Genomic DNA, 24,894 nt, shown 5'->3' with positions numbered 1-24,894 from the left:
GCTACAAGAATATACTCTTGTACCTGCAAGTATTTCCATAACCTTTACCAAATAGGCCTTCTGTTTCATTGAGGAATCCTCCAGGAAGATTAATCAAATAAGTCAAATGTAAGGAACTCAGGCTTGAACTTAGGTAAATTTGTTGCTTTTGTATTTTCAGAACCTCTGACACTGAGGGTTCAAGAAGGGAGTGTTGCAAACTTTACAGTCCAAAGGAATAGATCTGCTGATATTGCTATTGCGGTCCAGTATATTACTCTTAATGGAGAGGCAACAGCTGAAGAGGGAGACTTTGTTCCCAGTGGAAGGAGCAGCGTCCTTTTGTTTGATGTTGGAGAAAGAGAACAGAACTTATCTGTATATATTAATGATGATGATGTCCCTGAAACAGACGAAACATTTTATATCATCCTTTTGAATTCTACAGGTAAAAGTAATGATTTCATGTGGGTATAGTAACTGGCACTTTGTTTTGCTGCAGTTTCTTATCTGTTTGGCCTTATGATGAATTGATACATTTTTGACAAGGATTATTTGCATCAACATTTATATACAATCACAGTACACAGTGTGTTTGGATTTTCATCTTGAATTGTTTATCTTGAAACAAAAATCTGGAGATATTGCTGAGACCTTTTCTGTAGCAATAACTAGAGTGAGAGTCTCTTTTTAAATGTAAACGCTCCAAATTAGATGGGGTTTTGACTTGACTACAGAAACACAGGGCTGAAGAATTTCAGTACTGCAGCAGTCTTAGGGAAGGAGAGGTTCTTTTGGATTTTTTGGTTCTCCAGAGTATACTGGGCAACTACCTGATTTTTATAAAAACAACCTCAGAGCTGCCTTGTTTTGCAGAAAGGGCATAGAAATTGGTGTCTGCTTCCTTTCTATAGTAGTGAAATGCATACTTTTTTTTCTTTAACCTGTCATTACAGTTTTATAAGGTCTTATCTAAACAGAAACATACATTACAAGTTACCCAGTGGACCTTAGAAATAACACTGTCTTTCTGTATTTTTTTTGGCATTCTCACCTACTAAAAAATGATACAAAACTATTAAGTGTACTTCCTCCTATTTGTGAAATAGGTGTCATGGAATAAACCGTGACTGTTGGGTAATATTGATAAGAAAATATAAATCAAGTATAAGAAATATGTTAGTTTCCCTGTGCTTGCTTGGTTAATAAGCACTCCCACCTCTAAAACTAAAGATTTAGTGGGAGACTCACTTGCGATTTTATTAGCAAGTTTTAATGATTTACCACTCTTCAGTTGTAATTTATGATTCCATAGCTGAGTGGTTACAACAGGCTGTGAGTGCACTGCAAGTCTTTGCAATGCAAAGACTGATTTGATTAAGCCATCAAAAGAATGACTACATTGAAGAGCTTGAACTTAATAAAACAAAGGCAAAATCTCAGATAACCTTCAGACTATACCTTTTGTTGGACTTTGTGACAGACTCGCAAGGTAGAATAACTACCAGGGATTCAGTTCAAGATTAGGAAATGTAACATTAGATTTCTTCATTTAGGTATCTACAGGCATGCTAAATGTCTTAGCTCTCATTACAGTCTATGGTGATCTAATCTTTACAGTCAGTGGAGGCTATAGAGTGATTTAAGTCACACTGAAGTAGACAACCAGTGGCTGGTGTATGAATTGCTCACAACAGTTTGTTATCTCAAACTGAACCTGCCTTAGATGATTGGAAGTAGGCAGCCAGAAAATGACAGGAAAATTTTAAGCAATTATCTGATTTTAGGGCAGCTAGTCTGCTTCCCTAGCTCAAGTGGCGTTTGATGTGGTGCCCAAGTGTCTTACAGAAAACCATTTTATTCTTTTACGTAAAACTTAGGTAAGGCATTAGACAAAGCGATTCTTCTCCATAATTTTCCTCTTCTGTGGTTTCTTTCCGCTTCACTTTCTTCATGGTCCACTGCTAGTATCTTTTACCATTTTGTAGAGAACATATAATGACTTTTCTTCTGGCACACTGGTCCTACAAGAATGGTTAATCATGATCTCCCTTGGCTCTAAAAGGAGACTTGTATTGTTATGCAGCTTTTCTGGAATCACTAAGAATATGGAGTATTTCTATATAAGTTCCTGAAAGGAAAAAGCTGATTTTGTATCTATGATCTGTTACATATATTGGTCTTGATTGGTACAGCCCTTTTCCAGATTTAGAAAATGACATTGGGACTGTTGTCCTAGATGATCTCTAAAGGTCTCTTCCTACCTCAACTGTTCTGCAGTTCTGTACCTCAGGGAAAATACAGATATAAGCATGTGAGGTTAAAGCATGAAACAGTGTATTTAATTTGGAACAAAAGCTAGTCTAACACTCTTAAACTGAGTGAAAAATGGGACAGGTGTGGAAACAATGTACATCTGTGGAACTAGGAAGGTTGTTAAGATTAACATCCCTACTGTGTTAATCTGTGCACAGAGATCCTGCTAGCTTCCCCTCTACTTCACAGGCATCATATATTTTTTCCTTTCAGACATGCTGTGATACGAACATGAGTAAACTCTTAGACATCGTTCTTAGCTTGAATTTAGCATAAACGCAGTGTTTCTACTCTAGATCTAAAGGAGGGCTGGGGTCTCTGAAAATGTCTTATTCTTTTGACTTGACCAATTGGTCAAACACAAAATATTTCCTCTCATACAACTGTTTCTACTAGCCAGGAACTATATGAAAGACTATTGCTATTTTCATTATACCAGAATCACACCTTCTCTGTTCATCTCGTATATATTTTTGCTGCAAATCCTGTGTCTTCCCTTCTGGATGATATAGTATTTAATACATATTTTTCACTCTGAATTGTCTGCTACCGAATATCTCAAATGTTGGTTTTCATTTATTATTTTATTATTTTACACCTGTGCATTTATTTGTTTGCATGAACAGTACTTGGTGTGAGAAGAAAACACTCTTGGTTTTAGAGTTACTTCCATTTCTGATTCCAATGTTAATATAAATAATTACCCTCTTTTTAGGAGACACTGTAATCTTTAAGGCTGGAATGGCTACAGTTATTATTGAAGCAAATGATGATCCTAATGGAATTTTCTCCTTGGAACCTATAGACAAGCCAGTGGAAGAAGGCAAAAGTAATGCTTTTCTGTAAGTAAGTTTTAAATAATATCTCTGCACTTTTTGGAACTGTATCATATGGTGCTTTGTGGGTAATACTTTGATCTAATCCTATACAAGTTTACATTCATAGAAATGCATTATAAAAAAAAAAGACTTCTAAATTTTGGATTAAATGATTTTAAAGATGTTGAAGACATCAAATGTTATATTATCAAGTAGACTGTGCAAATTAAAATGTATGCAGAAACTCATGTTAAAATGTAAGTAGACTAATGGAGAAATAAAAAACTACTCAAAAAATGGATTTTTGCACTTTACTTTGAAAACTTTCCTTAAAAATAGCCTATATTACTATGTAATTTCTGTTCCTCTGTTTTTATCTGCTCATTGCAGATTGAAGTCTATACTCAAAGTCTAGGTGTGACACTCTCCTAAACTGAAAATACTCTTCTTATGGCCCTGAGTGTGAAAGGGCTTTATGTTACATATCTGAAAAATGAAAATCTTTGAGAAAAGAGGATATTAAGTTCACTGTAGTGTTTGTGTTTTAAATATTACAGATTTGTTTTTGCTATGCTGTTTTTGTTTTTTTCCCCTCCTTTATCATTTTATTAACAGGATAGATGTTTTAGATTTTACAGTGTGAAGAATGATGATTTGAAGTAAATATATTTATATGCAGATGCATTATGGAAGCACAGGGATACCAAGGTCACCAACATTTGAGGACTTTGCTCAATCCTTGTTGATGAAATGTGTTTGCTAGGAAGCTGTCTCTGCCACACTGCCACTACTTAACTACTGTGTAGTATTAAAAAAAAAAAAAAAAAAAAAAAAAAAGTCACAGTGCCATATAACCTAATCACTGAAAATACGAAAATACCTATGGCAGCACAGAATTTTATAGCAAGTAATTCAAGTTACTGCAACAGTACAATACATTTGGGTTAGACTGCCCTGGTTAATGTCAAAGAAGAAACACCTACACTAATTTAACTGTACTAATTCTTTTACCAGACTAAATCTCTTTGCATGGCATTTCATTTCACCGTGTAAACTGACAAAAGCAAACTTCTTATATGTAAAGTACACTTCGTTAATAAAGGTGCTACAAGTAGATGCTTCACTTTTTATTTGTAATGCTTTTTGGAAGTTCATGAAACTGTTACTAGACAGCTAAACAAAAAAGAAAATCTTGTTTTAGTTGACTTCATTCTTAATCCGGAATAACCATAGATTCTGCAAGACGTAGAACATAACCCTAATTTAATACTGATATAAGAAAAAGTTTAAGGAGGATTGATGACAAAGGGAGAAATATTTGTGCTTAAATGTAGACGGCTGCCTTCCATGTCTGTGATGGTAGTTGAGTACATTAAAAATTAATGTTAACCTGACAAACTACTGAACATTCATATTTATTATTTCTGTAATAGAAGCGCAAGGCAAACTGATGCATAGCTTAACAGTACTACTTTGCATAGTCCTTCCTAAATTACTCCTTTTTAAGGTCCGTGTACTATACAAGGGAATAGAATTGTACTGTGAAACTGTAGGCCTTCAAAGCAGACTGGTAGTATTTATTGTTCTTATTTATTTAGAACAGTATATATAAATTTTCACTGTAAGGAAGATTAGTGACTTCATGTCTTCCCTTCCTATTGAATGCTGAAGTGTATCTGCCATGAAGTTCACTCTTTCTAAATCACTGAACAGGGTTGTGAGGCACAGGGGACACTTTGGCAATGTTTCTTTGAGGTGGCAGCTGTTTGAAAATGACTCTGCACTGAAGCCAGGAGAAGAGTTCTACGAAACTTATGGGACTGTGTGCTTCACCGATGGTGAAGGATCAAAGCCAATAACACTTCGTGCTATTTTGGATAGAATTCCTGAATTCAATGAATTTTATATTCTGAAGTTGGTGAATGCTTCAGGTAATGTCTTCCGTATAACCCTTTCCCTTCATATCTGGTAGAAAAGAATTATGTTTAATCAAGAAAAAGAAATCAACCCTGGAAACAGCCTTTTCTTGAATTATGTCTTGATATCCTATACTTTTTTAGGTTTTATTTTTCTTTTAATCTTAATTCAGATATATGAAAACAATTAGTCAGTTCCCAGATTACTATTCTTAAATACATTTAGCCGATCTGACTGCTGTAAAGGATGCCTCTTCGTGATTTTGAAAGTGCAGGTCTTCCTTTAGAGGAAGGGAGAATAAAGATATTAAATGCTGCGCATGCCTACTACTAGAGTTCAGAAGATCTGAAGAGAAGATTTTGAGCCTCCTTAGAAACATAATTTGTTAAGCAATTTGAAGTACTTAGTAACTTTTCTCGCATTGTGTTGTTTAAAACAAGCCATTAACTTTTACTCTAATTTTCATTATGTAGGTGGGTCTCCTGGTCCTGGCGGTCACTTATCTGAAACCAGCCTTACTGTAACTGTGATGATCCCATTCAACGACGACCCTTTTGGAGTCTTTGTTATAGATCCAGAGAGCCAGGACAGAGAGATAGCGGAAGATGTTCTTTCTGAAGATGATCTTTCCTATATTACAAACTTCACCATCTGGAGACAACAAGGCGCCTTTGGAGTTGTCCGGTTAGGTTGGGAAATACTATCTAGTACATTCCAAGCTGGACTGCCATCAATGGTAGATTTCTTGTTGCATGGATCATTTCCAAGTTCAGTACAATCACAGCCCCACTTGAGGCGCCATCACAGTGGAACAGATGCTTTGTATTTCAGTGGAAAAGAAGATGCATTTGGGATTATTGGTCCTGAATACCCATACAGTGGAAATAACGCAGTAACTAACTTTACATTTTCAGCATGGTTAATTCCTAACTCCAGTACTGATGGTTATATAATTGAAAAGGATAATGATAATGGGATCTTATATTATGGTGTGAAAATCCAAGCAAATGATTCCCACATTTCTGTAATGCTTCATTATACAGCATTAGGATCCAATATGACGTATGTGGCTAAAACAGTGATCATGAAATACCTGGATGAAAATGCTTGGCTTCACCTTCTGATTACACTAGATGAAAGTATAATCGAATTTTACATTGATGGAAACCCAGTTCTGGGAGGGATGAAGAGCCTTAAAGGAGAAGCAATTGCTGATGGTGAGCCACAAGTCATCATTTTTCTCTATGTGTAAAGTTCTAAAACATGTAGAATAGTCTAGCCTTTTGAAAGGTGAAGGCATTGTATTGAAACAAACTATTATATCTGATCAGTTAATTGAAGAGAATGCCATATGCTTTTTGAAAAATCCTCAAAGAAATTTTAATCCAAGTATAGCTGTGGAAGTTCAAAAAAGTTAAAACTGTAACAGAGCTTGAACTGTAACAATTTGAGAATAAAACTGTATTATGTTACAAGTAAGCCAGTATCTTGTAACTGATAGAACTTTTTTAAAATGTAGCTTTATTAAGTATGTATATATATGATATACTAAAATTATGCCTAAAGGCTTCCAAGGAATGTTAGTGTGTGTACTTAAGTTTATCTAAATGGATATACACAGTTGTGCCAAACTTTATAGATTTTGGTTAGAAATAACCATTATAGTCGTTCTTTCTGAAGTAGCATAGCATTGACCAGAGAAGTACCATAACAATTTTTTTATGAAGTCAAATAGTATGTGGTTGAAATATGCTTACATTTATTTTCTTCTGCAGTTTCCCTCTCTTCCACTTGCCTTTTTTTTTCTTTTCTTCCCCCGTGGAGATGGTCTTCATCCTTTTTCCTTTCTTTCTCTTGCTGTCAGTTTCACATTTTTTCTTGGTTAGGGAGAGGCAATTAATGACTACCAAATTCTGGAAAACAAGCTGATTGCTCCTCTTTTGTAACCAAGGAAGGAGAATTAAAATGGGTACAGTCATGTTAAATATGTATGCGTGTATGTATGGAGAGAGAGGGAGAGATGATAGAGGACTTCGTTAATTGCATAATGTAATGTTTTATTTCTACTTGTAAGTTTCTGTTGGTTGAAATCTGAGAAATAGATTTGTTTTCTATAACATGGTAGTGTTCCTGCAATAATAATTTCTATTAGATTTGCAGTACTATAGCTGAGAAAGGACTTCCCCCTTCCCCCTCAGTTTCTAAAATAAAGACCTGTGAAATGCAGTAATGCTTTTGTTGCTAGAAGGAAATGTCTGGGTCATTTTAACTTTTCTATATTAGTGGGGATGGCATATGTCTCTATGGAGATACTGCAAACGTAAGTAAGGATTGCTTCTCTCTCCATTTAATGTGGATGATGCCTACTACAACACAGTGATGAGCACAGGGGCCCAGTTTTTCTCACTGCTCCCCCTTATGCCCTGGGGCTATTACCAATTGCTGTGGTTGGTGATCTCTAAAACTGCTACTCAGTATCATATGCATATCAGGGCATTGGAAAAGCAGAGTTGTTTCTGAAAAGCAGTGGGGAAACAACTGGAGAGAGGAAAGATGTATAAGTTTACTAGGAGTAACTATGAGCTACCAGCACAGTATGTTTGTGACAAAGGTAACTGTGACCCTGGGGTTTGCTGAACTGGGTAGTTCACTGAAGATGCAGAAATATTAATGCTGTTGTTAAAACCTTTGGAATTTGGTGTATGTTACTGGAAGTCCATGTTCCCAAAGCATGAAAGCTGAAACAGATGTCCAGAAGGCCTAATTTAACAGTGATGAGAATGGATCAGCTACCCTAGAAGAGAAAGACAAAATGAGAGTTGTTTAGCAAAGCAAAGGCTGAGAGGAGTTACAGTTGTGCTCTGTAAATCTGTGTTGGAAAGAGGGAGGTTTCTAAGTCTCAGAAAAATGAAGAATGGTGACAGTGTACTGATAGAAGTAACGGGATGAAAAACCTAAACAGTTTAAGATGGAATTGTTCAACCTATGATGATCTACGTGTAACACTAAAAGACTAGCCTCAATGCACTGCCTGATTTTGTGTTCCAAGATAAAGATGATTCCTGTTGATTTTAACTATAGCTATTCTGTTGCAAGCTTTTATTACTTTGAGGAAATGTAATAACATGAGGAAAATTATAATTTCCTGCTCAGGTCCAGGAATACTGAGAGTTGGAGCAGGAATCAATGGGAGCAGTAGATACACGGGGCTAATGCAGGATGTAAGGCTTTATGAACGTAAGCTGACACAAGCAGAGATCCATGAACTTCATGCAACTCCTGCAAAAAGTGACTTACACCCTATCTCTGGGTATTTGGAGTATCGGCAAGGAGAGACCAATAAATCATTCATCGTGTCTGCAAGAGATGACAAAGAGGAAGAAGGAGAAGAATTATTCATACTCAAGCTTATTTCTGTGCGTGGTGGAGCTCGAATTCCACAAGAAAATACGACAGCAAGATTAAGAATACAGAAAAGTGATAATGCTAATGGTTTGTTTGGTTTCACTGGAGCATGTATCCCTGAGGTAAGATAGTCACAAGGAAAGCTGTAGATGAAGTTTCGGACAAAGTGAATTCTGTGCAAGACTGATTGAGCTGACAAGACTTTGATTTCACGTTGTTACTTTCTGTAGTTAAGCAAAATTTTCCTAACATTTGGAAATAAATAATTTATTGTTAAGACTGTTTCAGTCATGCTGGCATCTACTATATCATTTTAAAAAGTTCCATTAAGTTACTTCTGTGTGTATATATATATATATATAAAATTATATTATTCAAACTGAAGACTAAGGCATAAGTTGTCTAGAAGATTTTTTTTTTACTACTTTGACATCTGAGACTGAGTTATTAAATGAAAATATATGATTTCATTCTCATTTTTGGACAGTGGATCATTACAAAAATTTTTATTTTAGTTTTCTGTGTGAAATGCTATGTATGAAAGAATTTTGCAAAAAGTAGTGCACTGACAACGTGATTTTTTTTCACATTAGACTGCTGTCATAAACTACAGGATAAGTTGCATGTTAGGTGTGAACTTGGTTGATATTAGCTGTATTTTTTATAGATGAAATTTTTCTTTAGTGGTAGCCATTCTATATGCAGTATATTAACTTTCTGCTCTATTAGGAGGACTGAAAAAATGTATTTTATGTTTTTATAAATTGTATGGGGAGAAACAAGATACCTGTTTCCATTGGAATTGGATTATTTTGGAAAACAAATTCAAAAATAGTGTTCACTTTGAGAACTCTTATGACCTTTTAGTTACATTCTTTCTAGTCAAAGTACTTCTGTTGTGTTTGAATTTTACCATCTTGCCTGAGTCATATTAGTTTTCAATTTGGTTCTGTTTGCTTTTTAACTGCCTACCATATGCTATGATAATAGATTCCTTCAGGTTCAAATGCCACTGATACACTGTGATGCCACAGATCATCGACCAACCATGCAATGCAATTAAAAATGAATAGGGCATGTTAATTGTTTTGCACTTACCTTACGTCTGTTTCACCAGGGATGTATTAGAGCTTTTAATAGTGTTGCAGATACACAGCATTCTTTTACCAGGAGTTTAATTGGTTCATGTGTATATCTGTCTACTAGGGAGGTAAAATCAAATGTGGTATCTACACTGTGTTATACAGCAGCTCTGAAATATATCTAATGCATGCAGGTAGCTTTAATCCTTTTGGAGATTATGTTTTTCAGCAAAAAATATTTTCTATTTTAGTTCTATATTCATTATTTTCTAAAATATATGGTCAGTACCAATACCTACTTTGTTCCAAAGATGTGAAATTGTTGCTGCACAAGGCGTGTTCTCTATGAAGACATAGAATTGTGAAGATGACTGCAGCACAGAAAATTTTTTCAGTTTCTCCTGAATTATCATAGTTTAATAGTTTCATTTTAATGCATCTAGTTTTCTCCATAGTGTTTCTAATTGAGGCAAGGGGGAATCCAAGTCTCTTTTTAAATTATTGTTAAAGAAAATGAAAATAATTGTCGTTAATGCAGAGCATAGTTTCAGTTGCTTTTGACGTGTCCATTGCAAGCGTATTGATTCTGCCTCTAAGATGTAGTTTAGGGGGAGAAGATAATGCAGCCAAAACAAACTGTAGCATAATATTATTTGCTGTCTTAATAGTCCTTAGGGAGATACTAGAAGCTGTTGCAAATTCCACTAAGGCTATTTCTGACCACCATCACCAAGGACAGTTTCATTGTTCTACCACTCTGAAAGTGCTGAAATTAGCTGACAGCAATTTTTTACTGGAACACTTACGTGATGTTAGAGAATTCCATACTTTGCATTTATTGTCTCTATTTACTTGAAATATTTGTTACTGTCAAATTTCTTGCTTTCTTCCAGACTTCTGACGAAGGTTCCACTATATCCTGTGTTGTGGAGCGTACAAGGGGAGCCCTAGACTATGTGTATATAAATTACATTATCTCACAGGTTGATTCCACTGGCATTAATAACTCTGTTACCGATTTTTCTAACAGCAGTGGCACTATCACATTCCTTCCTTGGCAGAGATCAGAGGTAAATCCTACCTTCCTATTAATTATTCATCTAGTCCTTTGCAAACCTGCTGGAAAATACCTTCTGAGGGTGCTTGACTGTTCCTCATGCCAGGGAGTGTTTACTTAACATGGCTCTTGTTATATTTTGCAGGACTTCTTGGCATTCTTGACAACTAGCTAGTGATATGCTAGATGCTTATAGATATGTGTATACCTTTATGCAGGTGTCACCATGCCTGCATGTATGTTTGAATGCACATAATATATTAGACATTTATGTATACATATATCGTGTGTGTATATGTAGAAGAAAAACCTAGATTTTTATATATATATGTGTATACTATGAAGTGTAGATAGTCCTGGGCTGAAATAATGGCTTCGGCCACTTTTGAAATTGGAAAGTGATTGGGTTTTTATCTGATTTTCTTAACTCAAACACATTTCCACATCAAGATACAGTAAGGTGCACTGCTGAAATCAAGTGCTGAAATCACCTGCTGTTGCCCATGTTTTATTTCTTTTTACTTAGTCAGTTTCTGCCAATTCCCATGCTGACATAGCACAGAAGTTTTATGTTCATTCGAAGAAGTGGTGTGGTGGGACCACAATATTATACAAAGTTGGTGTAGGTTTTCTGTTGCTGTTCATATAATAATTAGGATGAACTGTTAGAAGAAAATGTTATAACCTGTTTCATGTATACATATTACTCTGCTGAAGTCAGCAGAGATTGAAACTCACTGAAGCTGAACTGATGTTTGTGATCTATTCATTCTCATGCCTCTGAACATGATTAGCTACTTATGCCTTTTGTTCTGACCATACCACAACATACAGAAACATACAGAAAGCTGAAATTATCTGAGGTGATGTCATTAGTCTGTACAGAGGTAGCTTTATAGTAAATACTATGACCTGAAATCTCAACTGTCAGGTGATAGAAACAAGCTTAATTTACCTGCTCTCTAAATTGGAATAATTACTATAATGTCTCTTCACAGTTTCTTCAAGATTTTGAAATCTATCTGGTATTTCACTTTCAACACACATTAAACTATGCTTATTTTAAAATATGAAAATAAATAATTGCATGTTTATATGCACACATACGTATATTTTTTATATATATGGAATTTGAAGCATTTCAGAAAATATACCTTGTATTTCTGATAGCTTGGTAACATTTTGTTTTTTGAAACAAATATTCTAAATGTAAAATATTATCCTAGAAGTTAGGTTAATTTAGCTGAAAAGCAAAAATGCTCTCAGCGCTACTTTAAGAACTATGCAGCAAATACACCCAACTGACAAATCAAAGAATTCGGTGAGTTAGGCAGGATCACGAAACTCAGTGATATATATTGCATGCTTTGATCTCTCCATGACTTGGTCCTATTCCAGGTATTAAATCTGCACGTGATTGATGATGACATTCCAGAGCTAAATGAGTATTTCCGGGTGACACTAGTTTCTGCAGTTTCTGGAGATGGAAAGCTAGGTTCAACTCCTACCAGTGGAGCAAGTATAGATCCAGAAAAGGAAACTACTGATATCAGCATCAAAGCCAGTGACCACCCATATGGTAACAATGATGGAAATCATACAATGTTGTTTCAGATAATTGTACAGTTTTAGCTCAACAGATATTAGTGGGAGTGGGTAGGGTATACAGTATGTCCCTGGAAATAGCATGCTTGAGGCCTAAGGGCATATCAGTAATTGATACTTAATTTCAGAACTACCATAAAATATAAATATTATAAATTATGGATTTGATTATAAATCATTTAAATTTGGTGCAAGTAGCCATGTAAATAATACTTCTTGTCTGCCAGGTTTACTACAGTTCTCTGTGGGGCTGCCTCCTCAGCCAGGTGATAAAATGATTCTCCCAGCATCTGCCATGCCCCATATTACTGTTAAAGAAGAAGCTGGATACATTAGATTACTGGTAGTTCGTGCACAGGGCCTTCTGGGAACAGTTTCGGTGGAATACAGAACAGTACCACTTACAGCTTTCAGTCCTAAAGATTATCAGGTATGGCCATTGCCAAGGTGATGTAGTTATGTTGGACTTTATTTAGATTTATTGGTTCCAGGGATAGCCTTCAGGTTGAGTATTTTTGCCCAGTTACAATTCTTTCACAGAAATATTGTTTTATGCGATGATGTTGTAAATGAATGTTTAATATTCACTTGAAAAAAGGTAGATAATTGTGACTTTTACATCTTTTTTTTGTGTACAAAGTGTTACGATTCCTAGGAAAAGCTTCTAGTCTTGTTTTGTTTTGTTTTTTTCTGAAGACAATTGTTGGTGTAGCAAAATGAGATGTTTGCCATTATGCCAAACTTTGTATGACCATTAAGGTGCATGTACAGGTTAAGATTATGTTTAACACACTAACCTGCATGTATCTTTGCTTACCTGACTTATATTTGGGCAGGAAAATGTATATGAATGCAGATGCTCACTGTTCTGTGAATATAGATGGGTTTTTTTACCAAAGATTCAACAGATTTTTGAAAAACTTAAGTAGATGTATTAAAAAAGACAACAAAATCTAAGTTCTGTTTCTTTTTTCATATGGATGAAAAGATTAGACTTCAACAAAAATGTAAAGAGCTTTCATATTGCAGGCTATTGTGGGCACCTTGGAATTTCAACCAGGAGAAAGATACAAGTACATTACTGTTAACATCACTGACAATTCTGTCCCTGAATTGGAAAAAGATTTTAAAGTGGAGCTGTTGAACCCAGAAGGAGGAGGTAAGGCACATACATCAATTCCTTCCGTATATATTCATGACCTCCATTCATGCACAAAAATCTTATCTTTTTTAGGTGTGCCAAGAAGGGTTGTTTTCAATGTTATTTCTGAAAACAAGCAAACAACACCTCCACTCCCCAAAAAACTTGTAATTTTGGAGGGGAAAGAAGTGCTGTTCAGTTAATCTGTCAGTTGTTGTTAGAAACAGCCAGACTGGCAGATTGTAAAGTTAGTTGGAGGGGGGAAAAAAATCTTTGGGAATGGTGACAGCCATAAATGGATTTTTTAATGACCATTATTTTTTAAACAGTACAGAAATGCAAGTATCATGCCTTATGGGAAATTGTATCATATTACCTTGAATGAATCCAGCTCTCTGCTGTGATTATATGTGTCTATGATGTAATATGGCCTTAGTGAGTCTTTTGATTTAAAAAATGTGGACATTTTGGTAGGATATTTGTCTTGTTAAGAAAAGCTCCACTTTTCTCTTTAAAATTGTTTTGACAGAAAACTTGCAACTAACTTTACTAATCCAATAGTTAGATAACCTCTTAATACAAATAATCTTTTTGGCTTTTCCAACACCACTAAAAGCACAAAATATAGGGTAACAGCAGTTAAGTCTCCTGCAGATTTTCCTAACTTTCTGATAAATGTTTCCACATTGTGGGAAAATACTAGAATTAGAGCTTGGGGTGTGTTTTTTTTTTTTTCTTCTCAGTGTTTTTTGAATATGTTTCCAGTTTCTCCATAACAAACCTTGGGATAGTAATGAGAAAGAGCAAACACAAAGAGGGAAAGAAAGGAAGAAGAAAAAAAATGTTGTATTTGTTGTCTTTCCTTCTGACCTTTCATTGCTGTTTTCAACACAATACATTAAGTAAAAGGTGAAATATGTAATGCTTTTTCTGGCTTTTACGAGAAATCCTGTACGATTTCAGAACCAAAATCAATACCTTCTTAGAATGTTTGCCTCTTTTTTCCCATTCTCCAGAAATGTTTACATTACTTTCTGCTTTCTCTGTATTTATAAATGTATATATGTGTATATATATGTATCTGTCTGTCATCTTAAAGTTGCTGAGCTCTTTAGAAATGATGACAGTGGAAGTGGTGATGGGAACATGGATTTCTTCCTTCCAGCTGTCCATCAACATGGTAAGCATTTTGAATTATCCTTTATTTCTTTATTTCTCATAAATTACTATTATCACACAGCTTGTCATAATGTTACTTTACTTGTAGTTACAGGGGATTCAATTAACTTTTTCATATTGTTTTCTCAAAACATTCTTTTCCATTTTAATTTAGGCAGAATTTCAGTGACAGTCAGTGTTAACTGTAACATAGAGAATAACTGTTTCTGTACTGTCAAAACTGTATTGATGTAAAACACAGTGGAGTTATTCTAGAAGTACAGTTTGAAAAATTAGTTTTGCCTGAAAACAGAGGAATTTTCTGGAGTGCAGAAAGCAAAGAAACATTTTTAAATTGAGGGTAATTAAAAGCTTACCCTACTATATGCTTTGATATATATGCTTTATGTTTTCTGTGTGTCAAAAACATTCATAAAGAGAAGTGAATCTGTTAAATTTTTAAAGGAAAGTTTTGATTCATTTCTTGTCTTTAAGTTTGTATTTATTCCTGAAATATTTTCAAGGTTTACAGAAAATAAAGATAATTTAATCTGGAGAAAATAGATACAGGGAAAAAGAAAAAAAAAAAAAAAGAAAGGGGGGGAAAAAAATAAGGAAAACCCTGTTCAATCCTCCAGACCTGAAAATTTTGCACATATTATGAAAATCAAATGATTTATTACACTCAAATTTTCAACTTTATTTGTAAACATAAAGGAATTCAATTAGACTCTTGGACTTTTTGGAGCTTCCTGTTTTTCTTCTGGAATGGTATTTCCCTCTTCCTGGTTTCCAGAAATGATTTTCTTAAATGCCAGGCTCTTGCTCTCTGAGTAGCAAGTTATCTCAACCAGGTCGGTGGTAGGATTTAATGGACTTTTTCTTTCTTTCTTTTTCATCGCAGCTTCTGTTATGAAGAGACCTGCTTTCATCCAGTCTGCCCTGCTTACACTGTGTTTTATCATGTAACTCCCCACCACCCTGAACTTTGCTGCATTCTCATTCATTAAGTCTTTAATACTTTTCTTTCCGTTCCTCTCTTAAGATACTCATATTTATTTTTTTTCTTTGGCACATTGTTCCATCAGAAAGGCTGCCAGACTGCATTACTGAAAATCAGTTTCTTATTCATGTGGTTAGTTGTCCTGCATTTAAAGAAAACAAAAGTGAAACAGCACAGAAAGTCCAGTCATGGTCTCCTCTGTAGTTTTGTAGTAAAATTCCTTTAGTTATTTTCTAAGTGCTGGAAAAAAATTATCTTCTTTGAAACTTACACTCACAGCTAGCTTGGGAATTGCATCCCACATCATTGTGACTATTGAGGCTTCTGATGATGCTCACGGTGTATTTGAATTCAGTACGGAGTCACTCTCTGTAAATGGAACTGAGCCTGAAGACGGAGATAGCACTATTGTGCTGCAGGTTAGAAAGTTTTGAGTCTCATATTGTTGTACAGTCCTCTCCTGTCTGTGTTTTCACTGGGGATTCTGTGATATATTTATTATAAATCCATAGGGTTTATAACTTTTAAAAATATGCATCTATTTTGCAATTTAATACATTCATTTTTTAGTATGTATCTTTCAACTTACACCTAAAACGATGTAATAATGTCCGATTTCAGTTGTATCTACAGATTTCAAATTGCATCTACTTACTTACGTTCGAGGTATTAGTTTTTGTAAAGTAGGAGTGCTGATTATACAACAAAAAATAGAACAAAGCTTTAGAAAGTGTAACCTTTGCCATCTCAAATGGATTTATTCTTAACCCACAGTATCAATGGCTTTCCTTTATACCATTTCATACTTTTATATTTTTCTTTCTCTACAAAAATATGTAAATCTTTCTATTTTGCACTTAGGTCGTGAGATCTCATGGAGCCTTATCTCAGGTGACAGTGCATTGGATTATAGTCTGTGATCCTACAGAAGACCTGATATCTAATTATGGGAATGTAACATTTGATGTTGGCCAAGCAAGAGCAAATATAACAGTGCAAGTTTCACCTGATGAAGTTCCTGAACTGGATAAAATGTTTTCAGTTTTGATCATCAATGTCTCCAGTGGTCGTCTTGGAATTCATACTAATGCAACACTAACCATTTTAGCCAACGATGATCCGTATGGGCTCTTTATGTTTTCTGAGAGAAACAGACCAATAAAAGTTGAGGAAGAAACCAAAAATATCTCCCTGACAATAGTAAGACTTGGTGGTCTCCTTGGAACAGTAGTGGTAACATACAGAACTATTGATGATGATGAAAAGTCACCTTTTCTTCCATCTGACCTAGCTAGAGCAACACAGGGAAAAGATTATTTATCTATTTCTGGTTTTGTGATCTTCACAGCCAATAAAAGTGAGGCCACAATAACTCTTCCTATTTTGGATGATGATGATCCTGAGAGGTCAGAGTCTGTTTTTGTGGAGCTAAACAGTATTGCTTTAATTGAGAAAGTACAGGATCGACCAAGTGAGTATTTTAGTGTCTCAAAAGTATGTAGGTTAGCATTTATCTTTAATAGGATAAAATGCAACTAGTTAAATTATAATAAAGTTTTACTGTGCCAAACTGCATATAATTGAGAGTTCTCTGAGTTACCTTTCTTGTGTACTGTCAGCATACTTTTCCCTTGCCACAGTATTTTGTCAGGGGTTGATGAGCATTTCTTTATTCCTTTTGCATCCCTTTAACCAAAGCCTTTTTGGCTATGTGTATTGCTGTACTGCTTTTGTGCACTAATACGCATGTTCATCTAATGTTCATCTTGCATTGTTTCTGTTAAACATCATCTTAGAAAATAACTGAGCTAGATTATATTGCTTATTGAAAGCCAAAAAACTTTTAAAAAACAAAGTGATATGGTATTGCACTCTTTGTATGCTGCTTTTTTAATGTAGACAATGCTTGCTGATTCCTCATTCAGATACATTTGGATGATTACAGCCTGATTTGTGCTTCAGTGCTTCTTGGCTTGTCTAATTGCCTCACCAATTTAATCTTGATGTTAAGGGGAGCTTCAGATATAATTCTGAGGGGAGATTGAAATGTTACTTATATTTCATCACAGCAAGTGTAAAAATAAAATTCTGTTGAACTTGGAGTGATCTTACTGTTCCTGTGGACAAACAAGTAAATAAATCACCTTTCAGATAATTGAGGGCTTGTATGCTCTACATGAGAGTGATGATAGACTCCAATAGAATAATACTAAATTACTAAAAATTAGGGTTTTCTGCCATAGTATAATTCAAACACCAAAAATATTTTGGTGCAGTTTCAATTATACTGTGTCCAATTCTAAAAAGATAGTTTTGTTGAAAGCTAATAGTAACTAACTGCTAAACTCTCCTGTGTGTCTATGAACTCTATAGCCATAGACAGCAAGGATCTCAGCCACTCTCTAACTCAGTTTTTGTTATATTTCAGTTTTAAATTCTCCTCGACTTGGATCAGTGGGTGAGACAATAGCTCATGTAATGATCAATGCCAATGACGATGCTTTTGGAACACTTCAGCTTTCAGCTCCAGCTGTGCGGGTTGCTGAGAATTATGTTGGACCAATCATTAATGTGACCAGAAGTGGAGGAATTTTTGCAGATGTTTCTGTGAAGTTTAAAGCTATGCCAATAACTGCAACAGCTGGTAAGAAATCAGAATAGCAGAAATACACATTCTATGTTAAAGCTGAAAGAACATTCTGTATGCTTTGAGTGCAAGCAAACAAATGCATACTGAATATACTCTATTAAACAAACAAACAAAACTCCCACACTTTACTGACTGTTTAGCAGTTAGAAATCTAGGTTCAATGGAAGACACTGTGAATGAGCTTTTGAAAAGCTCTAGAACATCATCACTATTAAACAAAGAGTCCATCAAGAGAAATGAGTCAAGCAAGTGGGGTACTTGTTTTCCCTGCTGTTCCCCTATCTCTTAAAAAAAGAAAAAAGGAGAAAAAACACTATAGTAGTATATGTAGCTACTCTTTAGTCCTTTAGTATGTATTTAATCATACTACGCATGATTTAGATGAGTTCATTGAAGAGGAAGATAGAATTGGAGGAATGGGGACTCAGCTATTCTTTAAAAAAAAAAAAAAAAAAAAAATCACCAGTTGATCCCTGCTACAGGAAAGCTACGTGAAGGAAGGATCAACCTCAGAAGGTGTACAGGGTCAGAACCACGTAGATAATTATGACTCCAACCCACTGTATTTCTACTGTGCGCAGAACAGGAAGGTAGTGCATGCTCTAAGAATAGATATCTGAGTTTATTTTTTATATTGCTAACTTTTCTAAATGAGTGTGCAGGTAGACTGATGTCAGAGCATGTTTCCAATTAGTTTTTGAAGCAGAGTCACTATTTAGTGTAAAATAGTTATTCAGCTATTCATTCTCACAGACAAATTTGCCTGAAGGGAGGTCCATGTTGAAGACAAATCGTTCCTTTTTAGTAAAATCTGCTTGGATAAAAGTGCTTCAGTTCACTTTCACCTCTTGGAAAGCTAGAGAACAGTCAAAAATCAAAGACATAAGTATCTTTATAGTCTAAGTGTGTCTTTCTCAGTAGAAGAGAATGATGGACTTTTTGTAATTGCTTCTTGTTCTAACAATATAAACTCTGTTTTGGCTAAGTTGATTTTTGTTTTAATCTATCAAGATCTCTATAAGGCAAAGGGAAATAAAAAAGATTATATTGTCTAGGTCTGACGATAAAGAAAACTCCATATAAATACAGGAGAATACATGTGTATGCAAAAAGAGAAAATAAATGTAATTGATGACATGTTTAATACAATGAACCATAATGCATTAATGTTTTTCTATGTTTTTTATTGCTTTGTTTTTTCATCTACAAATATAGGTGAGGATTACAGTGTAGCCTCATCAGATGTTGTTTTACTAGAAGGGGAAACAAGTAAAGCTGTGCCAATTTATATAATTAATGATATCAGTCCTGAAGTTGAGGAGTCCTTTTATGTTCAGCTGCTGAATCAAACAACAGGAGGAGCCTTACTTGGATCTTTGACTAAGGCAATCATAACTATTGAGGCTTCTGATGACCCATTTGGATCTTTTGGTAAATGAGTCCTATTTGCATATTTTCTCTCTTCTATTAACATTATTAGTACAGATTTCTGGATGGGTTGTTCCTGGGCAACTGAACAAAAACTCACAGAAGTCACAGAGGAAGCCTGGATGAATGCAATGTAAAACAAAATAAGATAAACTGAATTGAAACATTTAATAAAGGTCTAGTAATATTTTAATATAACCAAACTGAAAAAATAGTCAATTGATATGTCAAGATTTTTGGCCTATTTAAGAAAAAAATGGATTTTGGGGTCTCCTTATGGAGATGGGCAGATTCCCTCCTCCCCCCCCCCTTTTGTTTTAGTTTTTGTTCATTCTAAATGCTGCATATCTGATACAAATTTAAGCCAAAGTCTTCCATAAATAATTTAGTTTCTTTTTTTTACTAGATAATCAGCAAAGCAGGTTTAAAGATCTGAGGAAATTAAAAAGTATAACTAGAAATGGAAATTGTGTTCTCATATTTTCTGTCTGTTAGGTATGTTAGGTTTTTTTCTACCTGTTATCATCAAGTTGAAGATGAGAGAGGATAAAATATCTGACCTCATAATGACATTCAGTAACTTCCAGAAAAAGTATCTCTGGGTAATTTGTTAACTTCATTCTTAAAAACTGAAAGTTTAATGTCAGGAAGAATTTTACTTAAAACAATTTTAAATGGGAAGTTTTGAGTTAATATTTCCGTAAGTAGCACATGACAACAGCTGAAAATTTTCCCTGAATAATTATCAAACTGGCTTTTTGGAGCTTAGAAACAGCTCAAGGCTAGCCATGACCAATGTGTATACTGAAATAAACTCATGGGTTTTGTTTCTATTTTAATTTTCATGGCTGTTTCTTCTGTCCTCTGTAGATGAAAATACTGAAACTGGAAACAGAACTTTCAGTATTAACCTGATTAAAAGTGATTTACCTGTGCAAGTAAATTCATTCACATGAAATAAAACTATATATTTCATGAACCAAGTTGATATTTTTATCTTCAGTATTATTTTTAATGAAATAACTCCCTCTGTGCTGTACTTCAGTTTTTCAGATCACTGAATTTGTTGAGGAGGAGCCTGAATTAGGATCAGTAACCATAAATCTGCCAATAATCCGCAATGCTGGGACACTTGGTAATGTTACTGTTCAGTGGGTTGCTACCATTAATGGACATCCTGCTGATGCTGACTTGCAGGTTGTCTCAGGTAATATTACTTTTGCCCCTGGGGAAGCCATTCAGATGCTGTTGTTGGAGATCCTGGCTGATGATGTTCCAGAAATCGATGAAGTAAGTTGAACTTCCTTGAATAGTCTTAGAGTTTTGACCTGTTATAGAAATGGGTGAAAATGTTTGGGAGGAACAAACCAGAAGTTCAGATTATACTTTGTTTGTGATTATAGTTAGAAGTACCACAAATTGTTAAATTGTTTTGCTGTCCTTTTTCTCTCTTTGAGGTTGTCCGGGTAGAATTAACTCAGGCCTCCAATGGTGGTGCTATTGGGTTAGATGGAGTGGCAAATATTATAATACCTGCCAATGATAATCCTTATGGCACAGTTTTCTTTCATCGCTCATTGTATCGAATTCAAGAGCCACTAGAAAGAAATTTGCTTGCAAACATAACAGTCAGGAGAAGGTCTGTATAGTGTTTGCTTTGTATACAATAATAATTATCTCTTTTTTTTTAATCTTGGCTATAATTTCAACTTCATGATCTTCTCATTTTAAAGTCTTTGCATCTATTTCTTGATCTGCCAGCTCAAAACATTTTTATTTCATCTTTGTTATTTTTGACTAAATGTCTGCTTATTAGAGATGTACATAAAATCCCTTTAAGTATCATTTTCTCTGTTTAATCGTCAAATCATGTGAAGCTACACAATAGCTTATTCCTATGATTTGAACTGAAGGATAAAATGGGCCAACCTCTGTAGGGTGGAAAGAAACAAGAAAAGGAAAAGAGTGCTTATACATGTAATATGATCTCATGAGGACACCTGGGAAGAAAGGTGACCAGGCTGGGCAGCACTGGCTTTTTTCTTCCTTGCCAGCTAGAAGAGCTGGCAAGTCCTAAGAAAAGCAAGCTAATCCCTAGAAAAAAATTATTTCAAATATTCATTCTTAACAGACTACTGCTCAAGCTATAAATCAAACTTGCTATCCACACAAAGTGCTAACTCAGTTATTCTGGTACTGGCTTCAAAGGGAATGTGTTTTAATGCATTATTTGGAATTTTTCAGCAATTCAAAGAGGGTCAGTAGTTTTTGTTCAGTTATTCTTAACTGGAAGCATACGGAATATTAGGCATACTTCATTGCCTAACATGACTTTCGCCTTTATTATGTCTTTTAGTGGGGGAAGGTTTGGTGAACTTCAGATTTTCTACAGCACCTCTGACATTGATGTTGTAGCTCTTGTCACTGAGCAAGATCAGGATATCCTGGCCTTTTATGAGTCTCCGGTACAAGGAATTCCTGACCAACCATCCAAGACTAGAGTGAATGTGTCTGCTGCAAATGACCCACTGTATGCCTGTGCAACTCGGTGCCTAAAAGAACAAGCATGTTCAGCCTTTACGTTTTCCAGTGCCTCTGGGATTCCTTTCTGCTTTTGGCTGACATCGGAGATCAGCCCTCTAACTAATATTTCAGGATTCTGGACCTACAAGAAAAATGCCACCAGTGCATCCACTCTCTTTAGCACACAAGCCATTGCTGGTAGTGATTATGAATCTGTTACAAGACAGAGGGCCATAATGCTAGAAGGGGAAGAGTTTGCAAATCTCACAGTTACCATACTCCCTGACAGTCTGCCAGAGCTGGATGAGAAATTCACTATATCCCTTTTGAAAGTTGAACTAATGAACATCTCAGCCAGCTTAAAAAATCAACCAACCATAGGACAGCCAAATACTTCCACAGTTGTTATAATGATGAATGGAGATGCCTTTGGAGTATTTAAGATCTACAGTGTAAGTCCCAATGCGACAGAGGAAGGTCTGTATGTTGAAGTAGAAGAACGTCCTCAGGCCAACGTGCAGCTAATGATACATAGAACAGAAGGCAGCCTAGGACAAGTGACAGTGGAATGGCGTGTAATTGGTGGAACTGCTATCCCAGACTTGGATTTTATAGGTGTTGGTGAGATTCTGGTGTTTGCTGAAGGTGAGGCAAGGTTTTATATTTGCTTCCGTCTTATAAAAATCAGGAAAAGCAAAAAGAACCTGACAAGCAGTCAATCCTCCAGATGTTTTGACAAGAGTGACATCTTATTCTTAGGCTAAATCTCCCTTAGTGCTCGAGATAGTTGTGCAGAATGCAGCTGTTTTTTAGCACGTAGCGTTATTTTGCAGAGCACTCACCTAGTCTACCCTAATGAAGTTGCTCACAAGGTGATACTAAAAGATAATGAAAAGCATAAGTATCTAAGGTTTTTCTTTTTGAGAAATATTTCAGTGTGCATTATAAAAATTTCATTTACACCAGATAAATCAGGAGTAATAATGCTGAAGATGGTAATTTTATCAAGGATAACGGAAACAAGAAGCAGGCAAGTCATCTTTTCTTAGCCTCCAGCACAGTACCAATTTTGCAATAAGCAAAGCTTTATTAATGACTGCTGCTTTCTTTCACCAATTAACTACCTTTTTGAAGTAATGACATCCCTTTTTAAATTCCAAGATAATATTAATTTCATAAGGTACAGTACAGCATATTTTAAAAATTTACCAGCAGGACAAATGAGTCACTGGCAGACTGTTTAAATACAACAGGGCATGGTACAGATTTATTTTATATTTTCAAAGTCTAAGTTGATTGAACAGATATTTTGAAAGCAATTTGTGGGAGTGTAGTAAAGATTGTAGTGTGCTAGCTAGCTTAATAAATTACCTAAGCTCAAAAGAATGGTTACCAACAGTGATTTTGAGGCAGACATGTAATTACAGTAGCTAAGTTTAGCACAGAACTTTTAGAAGTATTTTAAGAGACAATTTAGAAAGTAATACATACATGTTCTGTAATTAGTATTCTCATAATCATAAAACTCGCCTCAGTTATGCTCATGTGCTGAGCATTAGGACTGTGTTGTAAAATTTGATGGATTATATAGGGACAGGTAATTCATAGTGTTCTCTAGTTATATTATTGTCCTTTGATAGTCCAGAAGGCAAATAGCTAACACAATGATAGCCCACTTTTATGCATTCCCTGGCCCAGTAAATATATTCAAATTGAGTGCACAGTGTCTCAGAGAGCTTATGTACTTGGTAACTTTCTTTAAAAGAATAATATTCCCCTTTTCTAAGTTAAATTATAAAGTCAGAGAACGTGTAATGCAAAAAAAATTCAGAAATAATTTCTACCCAGTTATTCTGTACATAGTACATTTAATAATAATCATATTGGCCTCATGTGACCTCTTTGGAAGTAATTGAATAAAACTTCATAATGACATTCAGTAACTCCAGAAAGGTAAGGAAATAGATATGCTCCATTTGTCCTTTTTATATTTTTAAAGCATTTGCTACAAAATGAGATGGTTGTCTTTTTAAAAGGTGGTTTCCGTGGGCACATATATGAATGCATTCTTTTCCTTGTAGGGGAAACAAAAAAGATGGTCACATTGACCATCTTAGATGATCCAGAGCCAGAGGATAATGAAAGTATCATAATCAGCCTGGTCCATACTGAAGGAGGGAGTCGGATTCTGCCCAGTTTTGACACTGTCACAGTGATTATTCTGGCAAGTGACAATGTGGCAGGAATTATTAGCTTTCAGACAGCCTCAAGATCTGTTATTGGTCGTGAAGGTGGGTTCTTCTTTGTGTTGACCATGCTCAGTTTTTTTAACATCAGCTTCAATCTTCGTGCTTTCTGTTGTTAATAACTCACAGTGATTGTTTGTTTCATTGTTCAGAGAACATCAGCAAGCAGTGAATAACTACATACTTGGCATGAATTTCTTTGAATTTTAAACTCTTGCAAGTATAGCACTTAAAGATTTTTGGAAAGGATAGGTAAACCATTTTCAAAACCATTTTATGTTTCATCATCAATGCTTTCCTTTTTCTGAAGATCGTGCCTTGCTTCTGCTGGTATTCCATCTCAAAACTCCTTTTAACTTTCCTTGTCTTATTTATGCCAAATTCTGGATCTGGATATAATTCCTGTCATACACACATCTATTAATAGTTATAAGCAAATGTCATTTATCAATGACTTTAACTCACTTTAAATCTTCTGGAAGACATTCCCACAGAACGATTAGGATCACCTTTTCCCTTCTTTTTACTCATTAACTTGCTGGTTTAAAATTTTCTATTTATGCTTT

The 24,894-nt window shown here is 35.1% G+C and overlaps 1 protein-coding gene across 1 annotated transcript in view; it reads left to right on the top strand.

The window, feature by feature from the left end:
* LOC112991965 (adhesion G-protein coupled receptor V1) overlaps nucleotides 1-24,894 on the top strand; it is a 294,714-nt gene that overhangs the window by 55,182 nt on the left and 214,638 nt on the right. The window contains exons 20-37 of the mRNA XM_064499907.1: nucleotides 161-427; nucleotides 3,011-3,137; nucleotides 4,827-5,044; nucleotides 5,504-6,247; nucleotides 8,184-8,557; nucleotides 10,411-10,587; nucleotides 11,973-12,153; nucleotides 12,407-12,609; nucleotides 13,209-13,338; nucleotides 14,420-14,500; nucleotides 15,761-15,900; nucleotides 16,343-16,952; nucleotides 17,910-18,125; nucleotides 19,347-19,562; nucleotides 20,605-20,849; nucleotides 21,017-21,198; nucleotides 21,916-22,727; nucleotides 24,164-24,373. Coding sequence (XP_064355977.1) covers nucleotides 161-427; nucleotides 3,011-3,137; nucleotides 4,827-5,044; nucleotides 5,504-6,247; nucleotides 8,184-8,557; nucleotides 10,411-10,587; nucleotides 11,973-12,153; nucleotides 12,407-12,609; nucleotides 13,209-13,338; nucleotides 14,420-14,500; nucleotides 15,761-15,900; nucleotides 16,343-16,952; nucleotides 17,910-18,125; nucleotides 19,347-19,562; nucleotides 20,605-20,849; nucleotides 21,017-21,198; nucleotides 21,916-22,727; nucleotides 24,164-24,373 — 5,133 coding nt within the window. The remainder of the gene's footprint in view (nucleotides 1-160; nucleotides 428-3,010; nucleotides 3,138-4,826; nucleotides 5,045-5,503; nucleotides 6,248-8,183; nucleotides 8,558-10,410; nucleotides 10,588-11,972; nucleotides 12,154-12,406; nucleotides 12,610-13,208; nucleotides 13,339-14,419; nucleotides 14,501-15,760; nucleotides 15,901-16,342; nucleotides 16,953-17,909; nucleotides 18,126-19,346; nucleotides 19,563-20,604; nucleotides 20,850-21,016; nucleotides 21,199-21,915; nucleotides 22,728-24,163; nucleotides 24,374-24,894) is intronic.

This window comes from Dromaius novaehollandiae, chromosome W (genome assembly GCF_036370855.1).
Source record: "Dromaius novaehollandiae isolate bDroNov1 chromosome W, bDroNov1.hap1, whole genome shotgun sequence".
In the NCBI taxonomy this organism is placed as follows: domain Eukaryota; kingdom Metazoa; phylum Chordata; class Aves; order Casuariiformes; family Dromaiidae; genus Dromaius; species Dromaius novaehollandiae.
Note: the sequence above shows the minus strand (reverse complement) of the source record. Positions and strands in the feature narration are given on the sequence as shown.